Raw genomic sequence first — 12,501 nt, forward strand, 5'->3', positions numbered from 1 at the left:
ATCATTCGACTTTGGGTGTGTTTGTAAATTCAATCTGGAGTGCCAGCATGCGCTCTGGGCATTTGTCAATTCAGAGTATTGTCAGTTGGTAAATTCAGAGTGTTTTGCTCTTCGATCGTACACTGGACAGTCTGGCGGAAGAGTAGGGTTGATCAGAGCGGCAGTCAAGCACCCAAGCTAACTTGCTAGCTACTTCCAGACACAAATGAGAGAACAACTCACCCTGGCAAAGCTGGTTAGGTTGTTTTCATGTTATCCATTGCTGGCAACAATTTAATTATGATTTTTCCCCCCCCCCAGAGGTTTACTGACACACACACACACACACACACACACACACACACACACACACACACACACACACACACACACACACACACACACACACACACACACACACACACACACACACACACACACACACACACACACACACACACACACACACACACACACACACACACTTGAGCGTTTGTAAATTCATAAGTTATTCCGCGCTCTAGAGTGCTCTGAAATCAGAGTAGATGAATTAATTTTATTTTACCTTTATTTAACTAGGCAAGTCAGTTAAGAACAAATTCTTATTTTCAATGACAGCCTAGGAACAGTGGGTTAACTGAACGACAGATTTTTACCTTGTCAGCTCGGGGATTCGATCTTGCAACCTTTTGGTTACTAGTCCAACGCTCTAACCACTAGGCTACCTGCCGCCCCACAAAGACTATACCACTTAGCTAAGCTAAGAATGACGTGAATAATCATGTCAAAAAATGTTGGGTGGTTAGATAGAACATGCCAGTATATTAACTATATGCTATGTATTCGTAGCCAACTAACGTGACGTTAGGTAGCTAGCTAACATACCAGTACATACTGCTGTATGAGGTTCCAGACACCAAACCAATCCTTCCAGGCTTGTTATTCCCTTTCAAAGGCATTTCTATACTAGCCTAACCGATGACAAAGGAAATTCACTTGGCCTGACTGGCTTTGACAAGCTAGCTTGGGTACTTTAGCGATGAAATAATGCCAAGTGTAACATGTGCTAGGTAGTGGATCCACACTAATGACTTTATGAGGCATTTCCTAGGAACTGAACATGAGCAAAGCAGAAAATACTTTTTATCATTCAAACCAACAATTCATTCATTCTGTCAACGCCTCTAATTCCAGCAAAGGTTATCAGAGATTTGAAAGCACAACCCAAAAGCATGTTTTGGGATGACCATTGGGTTTCCCATGTATAACAAAACTGTATAGCTTATGCATTGGCAGCTATGATGGCACTAATGCAATATTCATCATATACAGTACAATGGGCAGGCTATGACATTAACTGCAGGGCTGAATGTTAAGCACATCTGCTTAGCGCATTAGAAACAACATGAGCTCTAACTGTAGGTCAGTGTTCAGAGGGCTCTCTCAGACTCTTCAACATGACGACTGGCGTGACTGATCGCTGTCAGTCTGCAGCCAGACGATGCTCTTTGAAATATGAGACGAATGGTGCAGTCGGAGCGGCAGTGGATGGAGGGAGGCAGAAGAAATCTGAAACAGTGGCCACATTGATCCATGCTTTGTTTGAGATGAACGTATGCAAAGAAACTTGAGAACTTTTGAGCTTCACAACTCTTGTGGTAGTCCTAGGTATTACAGAGTCCACATCAAACATTACCTTTGTAATGTTACCCAAATACGTTTTTTTTCCCCCCCAAAGCAAAGTGTAGATTTAGTGTAAAAATCTGTCCATATGTCACTATTATACTGAATCGAAGCTCAGCCAGCTTCACATTGATTAATTCAACTAGCATCTTGACCAATTTGCCAGGAACTTGTGTCAGGAAGGGATCTAATACATCTTCAAAAAAGGGACTTATCGTCCAAAATAGGGACAGCTCAGGTGGGGTTTTTTCTCTGAACAATAGCGTGCTGCCTTCAATAAGAGGGTCACAGCAGTCCAGTGCTCCTATTGAGAGTCCATTTTCCCAGATTTACATTGGCCCCCCTCCGGAAACACTTGGAGCAAATGTTAGCCTCAGTGCCTGTAACTTTCACAGCTCGCCTCGAGTTGTGTGACATGACCAGGGGAAGCTAAATGGGTGCGCAGTGAGTGAACAAAGGAATGAGAGGTGAAAAAGACCATGGAACACCACACAACGTCTGACTAGAAAGTTAGCATAAAATAGGCCTAGCTTTTACTCCTACAGCCAGGATAAACTGACAATAAGACAATTTTGAGAAAGTTCTAAATAACCGTCAAATGTATATCTATTGTGATAGAATATCAAAAGAGTGCATGTTGTTTACACCCCCCCCCAAAAGTCATCCTTATATTCAAGAAAACAAGATCCAGCTGTGGGAAATGTTCATCTTTTTTCTGTAACATTAGCCAGTAGCATATTGCTGGCAGATGAAGGTTAATATCTCGGGCCCCCATACTCAATAGGCAGACCACAGTCCTAATCTGGACCCAGAACGGGGTCAATACAGACCAAGGGTCCCGACTAGTAAAAAATATGACCAAATAAAATATATGTAAAAATGTAAATGTTTTAGCTCAGTCGGACTTCAACCCCGTGTATAATATGAACACACATAAGACATTGCAAAATGTGTAGAATTGCAGGAAATAAGCTTTGAAAACTGCAAAATTCTCTCTTTGCCAACAAGAGGGGTGTGAACAGTTTGGGGTCACATGGGTTGCTAGGTTGGGGTTTGTTACTACGCCGATAAATGACAATATGCATTCGGGACCTTTGCCACCTAGGAAATGTGTGTTACCGGACCTTCTCAAATAGTACTTGAGAAGCCTTGATCTAGGGTGTGAATCACAGGGCCTCGGACAGGACATGGGAAGAAATCATAACAGTTTGGCAGATCAGTCAGTCAAAGGAGGACAAGACAGGCGCTTTGTCTGAGGTGAACACTGACGACGCTAACGGCGCTAATGGCTTTAGCAGACCGCGTGTCTGATGAAGTATATTAAACAACATAGCGTTATCGTACACTGAGAGGGGAGGTCAGGGAGTTCAATGGGGGAACTAACAAACACCATGCATTCTAAAAACAATGGGTAGACAAATAAATTATATAGTAAGGGAGGGCAGAGGGGGGATGTTCATCAATGCAATTGTAAACTCTATAGGTCGGTATAATGTTTTTAGGATTTGGGCTTATTTCATAAAATAGTAGGAAACAACATTGCCATCATCAACATCATGTTGTCAAATTTACTTTAGACAGATGGCAATGACATTAGCTTGAAAAGTTCGTCAAAAATAGCTAGCAATGCTAATGTTAGCTAGCTAAAATCTGGAGGTCTCCCCTCAATCTTAGCTACCTAGTTAAAGTAATACTGCATCTAAAGTCAATCTGGTGACATAAAAATAATAATAAAAGGTTTTCCTAATAATGATTTGCCTTCTTAAGAAATGTCATTGTGTTTTCATGCCACAGTAATGCACCTTAGAACAAATATTCATCAGCACCCAATAAGGATGTATTGAGCAGAATGCTCATTTGGGCATCAGTCCTAAAACAAACAAAATATTGTCACGCAACATGCAACCAATGAATTCAATTACAAGAGGGACTATGTCATAAACCCGTAGAAGTTCCATAATGGAGTGAAAATGGCCAGCTTAAGCTTATTTGAAAGAAAATAAAACGGATCTGATTATATTATGTGGTCCCGTGTGGCTCAGTTGGTAGAGCATGGTGTTTGCAAAGCCAGGGTTGTGGGTTCGATTCCCACGGGGGACCAGTACGGAGCATTTTTTTTTAATGAAATGTATGCATTCACTACTGTAAGTCGCTCTGGATAAGAGCATCTGCTAAATGACTAAAATGTAAATGTATATAAAGTGCTCTATAACAGCGCTATGGTCCGCGATGCTTTATGCTAAAAACAAGATGTAAAATATCAAATGTATTTATTTATTTATTTATTTATTTATTTATTTATAAAGCCCTTCTTACATCAGCTGATGTCACAAAGTGCTGTACGGAAACCCAGCCTAAAACCTCAAACAGCAAGCAATGCAGGTGTAGAAGCCCGGGAAAGACGTGACTCCGACACATATGGGGATATCATGGTTTCATTTATTTGACATTCAGAGGCTGAGCTACAACCTTCTATAGCAGAGGAGACAAAAAATACACTTTGCTTGGGAAGTAATCTAATTATTTCACAATCCTTTGATTAAGCTATTCACTTTCTGTACAATAGATGTTTAACCTCAGACCGCTTTTAGCAAAACACTTGACCTTCTCTCATTGGGAAGAATAGCCAGAAGTTAAATGTAAAATTTTTGGAGAAATATGATAAGATGAACACATATCTCGGTGTCCATTTTATTTTATATTATTTTACCCCTTTTTGTCCCCAATTTTGTGGTATCCAATTGGGTAGTTACAGTCTTGTCCCATCGCTGCAACTCCCGTACGGACTCGGGAGAGGCGAAGGTCGAGAGCCGTGCGTACACCTGGCGACCTGGTCAGCGTGCATTGCGCCCGCCACAGGAGTCGCTAGTGCGCGATGGGACAAGAACATCCCTACTGGCCAAACCCTCCTCTAACCCGGAGGACGCTAGGCCAATTGTGCGCCGCCTCATCGGTCTCCCAGCCGCGGCCGGCTGCGACAGAGCCTGGACTCGAACCAGGATCTCTAGTGCAATGCAGTGGCTTAGACCACTACACCACTCGGGAGGCCCGTCGGTGTCCATTCTTATCCTATAATTTTGGTAATTTGTGTGGTATTAAAAAAATATTCTGCTAATGTTTAAAATGATGTAGAATTTAATGAAATGTTTATAAAAGGCTATATTTTCTTGGGTCTGTAAATATGATGATAGATTCATGAAATGCTTTTACTATAAAGGAGATATTTCCACTACTCTTGTCCATGGTGGTCTGTGAACCCACAACCTTCTGGCCTGCAGCCCTGTGCAGTGTGCGCTATCAAAATTCCTGCATTGCCATGTAAGGCTTACAGAACAAAGAACAGTTTCTAAAACTGCATATCTAAGGCTCTGGTATGTCCAAGAAGTGAGGGTAAACGGTAATTCCATCTTGGCCTAATCATTTTATTGACGTAAACATTTAAGCTAAATAAAATCTAGTGCTTAAATTATGAAATACCCTAGACCTCATCTGCTAAGAGCGATGAAGCTGTAGGTTAAATTAACTCAAGGGCTTTCTTCCAGAAGCAACTTTCGCTACATGCCCTTTGAGTTTCCTGTGATTGTTCTAGCATCTCAACAGGGGTTTCTCAATAGAGAGGAATTAAACAAAGATTTGGCCTCATCCTCTTTCCACAACAGACACTCCTTTTTAGGGGAGAACTACTGTAGGAGCGAACTCCGTACTTTTAAAGGGACACTAATAACCAAGTAATGAGTAGGCTAGTGACCAAGGCTAGTAACAAGTAGGCTAGTGACCAAGTAACAAGTAGGCTAGTGACCAAGGCTAGTAACAAGTAGGCTAATAACCAAGTAACAAGTAGGCTAGTGACCAAGTAGCTAGTGACCAAGTAACAAGTAGGCTGGTGACCGAGTAACAAGTAGCTAGTGACCGAGTAACAAGTAGGCTAGTGACCAAGTAGGCTAGTAGCCAAATAATAGGCCTGACCTGCATTTAGGCCGACTCAATTTGGTGAAAACAGAAAACACCGTTGGTAATGTTAGGAAAAGAAAAAACAATTCCTTGTTTTCGATCACTCTTGATAAGAGGAATACCTATGTGAGAATGATGTTCATTGACTATAGCTCAGCGTTCAACACCATTGTCTCCTCCAAGCTCGTCACCAAGCTTAGGACTTTGGGTATGAACACCTCCCTCTGCAACTGGATCCTGGACTTCCTGATGGTACGACCCCAGGTGGCGAGGGTAGGCAACATCACCTCAGCCACGCTGACCCTACCACTCAAGCCATAGACTATTTTCTCTGCTGCCGCACGGCAAGAGGTACCGGTGCATCAAGTCTGACACCAATAAGCTCTTGAACAGCTTCTATCCCCAAGCAATACGACTGATAAATAACAAAATAGCTATACAGACTGAGTTAACCTTTAATTTACCTTTTATTTCAAATCTTTGCACTGTCTCTATGCACACTCACAGGGCCCTACACACTCACACATAATATGCACATACATTTATACTGACTCTACACACCCGCTCACATAAGCTGCTGCTACTCTGTTTATCTCATATCCTGTTGCCTAGTCTCCTTACCCCTGTACATATCTACCTCCATCACTACTGTCCTATATTTAGTATGCTTACTTAGTTGTGTATTTTATATTTCTTATTCTTGTGGGTTTTTTTCTAGTAATACATTGTTACTGATCATTGCATTGTTAGGTTTTGAGTTTGCAAGAAAGGCATTTCACTGTGCTTGTGCATGTGACATTAAAACTAGAAACTCTCATTCTGACCAGTCTGAGCACCATGAGGAGTTAACGAGGGGAAATACAAAGCCATGGGGGAAGCCAAGCCTTTGAGGTCCCGTAGCCTCCTGTAATGGCCACAGAGAATGGGGAGCTTTGTTCATGGGCAACAGGCATGTTCCACTTTAATGACTTCACTTCATGTGCGTGCCAATCACTTACGCCATACAATCCGGCCATGCGGCCGCACAACACTTTTCATGTGCGGCTGACCAAGTGACTCAGCACGTGACCTACCACCCCACCCCACCTAACCCCACAGAAGCATGTGGCAATGAGGTCACTCATTTGAGGTCATGTTGAGTTTTAGAATCCTCAAAGGCATTGTGTAGTCCTATATGGGAAAAGCACAGCATGGTCACAGAGGAGCAGTTTGTCGCCTCGGTCCACCAGTGAACAAAACAATCAGGATAGAACTGACACAGTCAACATGTTGGCTACAGTCTCTGTGGTTAGGGAGCGATAGCTTTAGGGTGATGCAATAGTTGTATATTTCTGCAATGGTCTTTTCCATCATGGAGGCTAGCCATCAAAACTTTGGAAGAACTCTGCTACTGCTGTAAAGCTTGTTTCCATTTGTCAAAGCAGCACCCCACAGCTCAGACTTTGGAGTGTCTACAGAGTAGCCTACAATGACTAAATAATGTGCAGCCAAATGGCCATTCACATTGATTTCACTGATCCACCTCAAAGATAATCGGTTTCTAAAGTATACCACAGCATACCCCACCTAAGAACATACATGAACAATTTCCGTAGCCCCAGTCAGTAATATTGCACTGTCATAGATAGTGATATTGCCTAATAAAGCTACATAACATTTTATTCCCAAATGAATACTTCATGATTGAGCATTTCCAAACTGCAGATAGAGTGACGTAGTTCCATTCAGACGCTGCATCTGCACTGCTTCTACTGCATCTGCACTGCTTCTACAGCATCTGCACTGCTTCTACAGCATCTGCACTGCTTCTACAGCATCTGCACTGCTTCTACAGCATCTGCACTGCTTCTACTGCATCAGGTGTTAGATCTGTGGCTACAACAGCTGCTGTAGCTACTCTGCTGCGCTGACAATCACTCCCACTTTTGAACCTCTCTAGGTTCATATCAGCACGACATGGTTTTTCTCAAGCCTTCATCTCTGTTTGATGGCTTGCTTTCCATATTATCCTGTAGGCCTTTAGTTCAACAAGATGAACCCAAACGTCACAATGTATCCAGTTGAGATCAGAAATATCCTGTAGCCTAGTCCTGACCCAGGCTATTACACATTTCAGGTATACAAGCTCCAACCATGGACATCACCAGAACATCATATCATGACTATTCATTGGATGTTAACCATAGAGTTAACGCGAGCTGAAGTGTTCTATTACCCCATGACGTGATACAGCCAAGAGGTCTGCCATTCAGAAATGTCAGAGAGAGGAGATGCCTGCCGGGAGTCATGTCAGTGGGACAAGTTTCTGGACTCTAATGTCATGCCCATGGCAGGCCTCTCTGGTGCTACCCCAGCAGGCAGCTGTGTCTTCTCAGTCCCAATGCATTCCTCCAGACCCACTCTGATCACCTGTACAGAGGATGGGTCCAAGTAACAAACTTTATGGAGAATATAGTTGTAGTACCTGGGAGTTTTATTAGACGTATGTACGGGATACACATGATATAGCACAGAGGAAAAAAAAGAAAATAAAAAATGTATGAAATTCTATGTATGCATTCACTTCTGTAAGTCGCTCTGGATAAGAGCGTCTGCTAAATGACGTAAATGTAATGTAAATGTTATGTAATGTATACACAGTCCAACGAAATGGTTACTTGCAGGCTCGACAATGCAACAACAATAGGAAATAAAAGTTAGTTACTAAACATTCGTTATATTTTTGTAATTTCAAAATGTCTTGTTGTTGCTCACCATTGAGTAATGGTTTCCCATCATACCCATATCAGACTCCAGAGAAGCTTATTGATAAAAAATGATCTACAGGCTAAACAATATCCAAACTACAGAAGACATGTATAGAATACAGGCTATAGCCTCTACACTGGCATTACAAACAATAACATTCTCCAAAGATCATATAAACATTCTCAATCAACTCAGTACGAGGATAGGTCAGCTTGAGGGATAAGTAGTGGATAAAGCTATGGAACAAATGTTATGGGCTAAGGAGTGCTGCTCTGGGCAGGCCCCATGATTCAGCAGCTTCTTCACCCCATTATACCTCCTCTACAATTCCCCTGCCTTGCAGTCTGTACTGCATCCACTGCATTATAAACTATTCTGGCTAACCTCCACTAAATAATACATGCAGATATTTCCCCGCCCCAGACAGAGATAGACAACACACCTCTGCTATTGCTAGTGCTCTCAATTATTGTTCGATTACTTTGTGTCAAAAGAGGGTGGTCTGAGATCACTTGAAGTTGGCGGGACATTGTAACCTTCATATTTTGATACATTTGATGGGATACAATGCATCTGCATGGACGTTGACAGATACTGTCTTGATTTGACTTGAAATCATTTTGTTTAAAAACTATAGTGCGTAGGTTATAAACTTTCGGTTCCCTTGACAAACTACATCATCAGTTATCTAACAGCTCATGACAATAACTTACTAATCGAAAGCAATACACTTTTGTAATAGTGGGAGTCTCACTACTGACAAAGTAAAAATAACAAATGTTGTATGCAAAGACGCGGTTTCTTCAATACACGCACAATCACAAAGTGGTCAAGCTATAAATCCAGTCAATACATTAACACCGCGTTTCAAGTAATGGTAACTACACGCAATAAACTCCCTGTGGTTCAGTGGGAAGGGTAATGTTAGTTCATTGCGCTATGAATGGAATTCCAAAAATCATATCGTCAATAGCAAAACGTTGCCTATTGGTACCATACCCCAGTGATTGGTACATATATATTTTTTACACGCACATGAAAAGCCCCGTTTGGGACAGTAACAACACTTCTTACCTTACTACTTCAATGAACGTTAATCCAAATCTGTTGTGCACTGAAGCCTTCTCATTTGGGACAGGGGAATTAGCACATATATGCAACTCTCAAATCTGATTTTTAATTCCCGGGGTTTCCTTAAACAACTGCGTCTTCGTCCTTCTCTCCAAATAACTTCCCCCGAAAAGAATTCTCAAAATTCAGATCAGTCCCGAACAGTGCCGCATATTTGTCCTATTTTCTTCTCTTCTTAAAATGTATTAAAAGCAGCCCTTCCTATCCCCGATGACGTTCGATGAAACCACTGCTGCCTTTTCCTCCTTGCTAAACAGTGCGCGCTCACGCTACTCGATAGGCGGGGTGAAATAATCAGGGAGGGTGTGTTTCCCAGAGAGGTTCGAGGGGATTGGATGTACCGACTCATTCAGCGAATCACCCGCATGGACACAGAGGTCCCAAATGTCTCGGGAAAGCCCACTTGCCCCGCAGTACTGTCGCAAAATGTTTACAGGAGTGGAGCAGTTCGTACTCGTTTACGTTTCTTACTGCAACGAGGAAGGAAGGTTGCATTTTTGATGGACATTTTTAGTGAATGTGTCTGGTAAGGTATGTGAAATAAAATGTTTGTTTGTTTATTAATTTTGTACATCGTAAAACCCACTGCGCATGCCAAACCCATTGGATTGGGAGTCAACACTAGCTAGCATAGCAAAACGCAATGTAGCGCCAGCAAACCTGCCAACTTTGACCAAAATAAAAAAGGTTTTAGCTATGACTAGCTAACTTAGTGTGTTGTTATATAGCCTTTATAGCTATTGTGCTAATTGTGAGATTGAAGATTATATCCAGTAGAAGTTTTATTTATTTATTCATAGCTAATCAGCCTGCCAACATAGCTAAGGTTAGGTATCTGGAAAGTACTTTCAGCACCTAGGCTATAGCTAACTAGTAGAAAACCATGTTTTGTGGCTCATACACTCAACTAATGAATTAGCTAGCGCTCATTCCTGAAAAATCTGACAAGATGACAGTTTGTGATTGTGTATAGTAGTGTTGCTTCATCTTTAACTTAATCTTCCCAAAACCGGTTCCTCCATGTTTTCCAGACTGACCCTGTCTACCTGTCCAACCCCTCCCTGCCTTCGGAGAGAATGGATCCTGTTGTGTTGAGCTACCAGGACAGCCTCCTGCGGCGCTCTGATGTGGCCTTACTGGAGGGCCCTCACTGGCTCAACGACCAGGTCATCGGCTTTGCATTCGAGTACTTTGCCGCTGAGCTCTTCAAAGGCCTTGGCGAAGCGGCCATCTTCATCAGCCCCGAGGTCACCCAGTTCATCAAGTGTGCTGCCTGCCCGGAGGACCTAGCCCTGTTTCTGGAGCCGCTGGGGCTAGCTTCCCGGCGCTGGGTCTTCCTGGCTGTCAACGACAACTCCATCCAGACTGCCGGCGGCTCTCACTGGAGCCTGCTGCTGTTCTTGCGCGACAGCGGCCATTTTGCCCACTACGACTCGCAGAGTGGTGGCAACTCACTTCACGCCCGGCGCATCGCCACAAAGCTGGAGCCCTTCCTGGGGTCGGGGAGGAAAGTGCCCTTTGTGGAGGAGCCCTGTCCTTTGCAGCAGAACAGCTATGACTGCGGCATGTATGTGATCTGTAACGCAGAGGCCTTGTGTGAGAGGGCCAGAGTGGAGGGCTCGCCTCGCCTCCCTGTCCAGACCATCACCCCGGCCTACATCACTCAGAAGAGGCTAGAGTGGTGCCGACTGATCCAGAGACTGGACAGAGATTAACCTGGGGAGCTATGTTCTCCTCCTCAGCACTAAGCATGTCCTCAATGTACTCAGAACAGGAGAGCCTCCAGGAGTTTTAAGGTCAATGAAAGAATGCACTGGATCTACATTCACAATCACAAAGGTATTGCCTTTGATAGTAAAAGATTGAAGCCGTGTTCCAATATTTCAGGCTTCATACAACAATTGCTGTCATATTTACACCTTATAAAGTCAGAACAATACATGTAAACACTGCACCTGCATGCCTATACAATACATATCATTTATTATCTATTTATCATATTCATCACAAGGAGCGGGTTACAATTCAAAGTTTATTTGTCGCATGACAGAATACAACAGGCGTAAACCATCCAGCTAAATGTTTCCTCAACAGAGTTCAATATCAGAGGTAGGAAATAGAAAGTCCAGAATAGGATCTTACAAACGGCAGGTAAACAACACTAGGTCAGATAAAAAAATAAAAACACAGGAGAAATGGACATCTTGAAAAGAACGACACGTTTTCTATTCACTGTATTTCATTTGATCTTGTAAGAAAATGTCGAAATTGTTTACAATTTATTATTGCTCAGGTATGCTGTAAATGAATTAGAATTGATATGAAGAATGTATCTTAGAATGTTAAATATACAATAACATCACAATGAAGAAATGTTTGGATGCAATTATACCTGTTGATCATGGTCAAATGCTGGTTGTATGGCAGCACCAGTTCCATGATCCTCTCCGTTTATTTAAACCTGCAAATAAAACCTAGTCCTTATCTTAGTAAACCAGTAACATTCACACAGTATCTCCATGATACACTTCCAATAAACCAAGCAAGGAACATGAAAGTGCCATATCTTATATATGAGATTATATGCATATAATGAGATAAATGAATTTCATGTTGAAATTGTTACAGTATTTTGGATGATAATAAAGGAATGAATCTGAAATCAATAAGCAACCCAATTTGGTTCCACTTTGTGTCAGTAACATGCAGTCAAATACATTATTCAAAATCAACAAGAGTGTATGAATAATGAATATAGTACTAATGTATTAATGACATATCAATTATTTATTTATTCATTACTGGCTGAGGCAATGATGAACACCTGAAGAATAGAAAACCATTTAGTCTTGGAATGAATCACAAGGTCCCGTTAATTACATTCCTTTATTAGTCCCGTTTACTTCTCTACTCAGTCTGTATCGCTGAAGCGTTACAGATTGTGAGCCAGAAATGTAAAGGTCGTTTCCGATTAAGACGATTTCCAGTCAGAACGCCAAATGTCAGGCA

General features: G+C 42.1%; 2 protein-coding genes across 3 annotated transcripts in view; one reads left to right on the forward strand and one right to left on the reverse strand.

Annotated features, from left to right (window-relative positions):
• The window catches only part of myo9aa (myosin IXAa), a 202,080-nt gene extending 192,323 nt beyond the window's left edge, over positions 1-9,757 (reverse strand). Inside the window, 1 exon segment of the mRNA XM_082969734.1 lies at positions 9,436-9,757. The gene's annotated coding sequence lies outside the window, so the exon portion shown is untranslated.
• A 110-nt stretch (positions 9,758-9,867) lies between these two features.
• On the forward strand, positions 9,868-12,161 carry senp8 (SUMO peptidase family member, NEDD8 specific). Of its 2 annotated transcripts, none has more exons than XM_045707944.2 (2): positions 9,868-10,018; positions 10,524-12,161. In XM_045707944.2, exons 1-2 carry the CDS (start codon positions 10,010-10,012, stop codon positions 11,205-11,207), a joined length of 693 nt encoding a protein of 230 aa, XP_045563900.1. In that variant the 5' UTR covers positions 9,868-10,009; the 3' UTR covers positions 11,208-12,161.
• Positions 12,162-12,501: the final 340 nt, after the last annotated feature.

The sequence above is a fragment of the Salmo salar genome, chromosome 26 (genome assembly GCF_965601325.2).
Source record: "Salmo salar chromosome 26, fSalSal1, whole genome shotgun sequence".
NCBI lineage: Eukaryota > Metazoa > Chordata > Actinopteri > Salmoniformes > Salmonidae > Salmo > Salmo salar.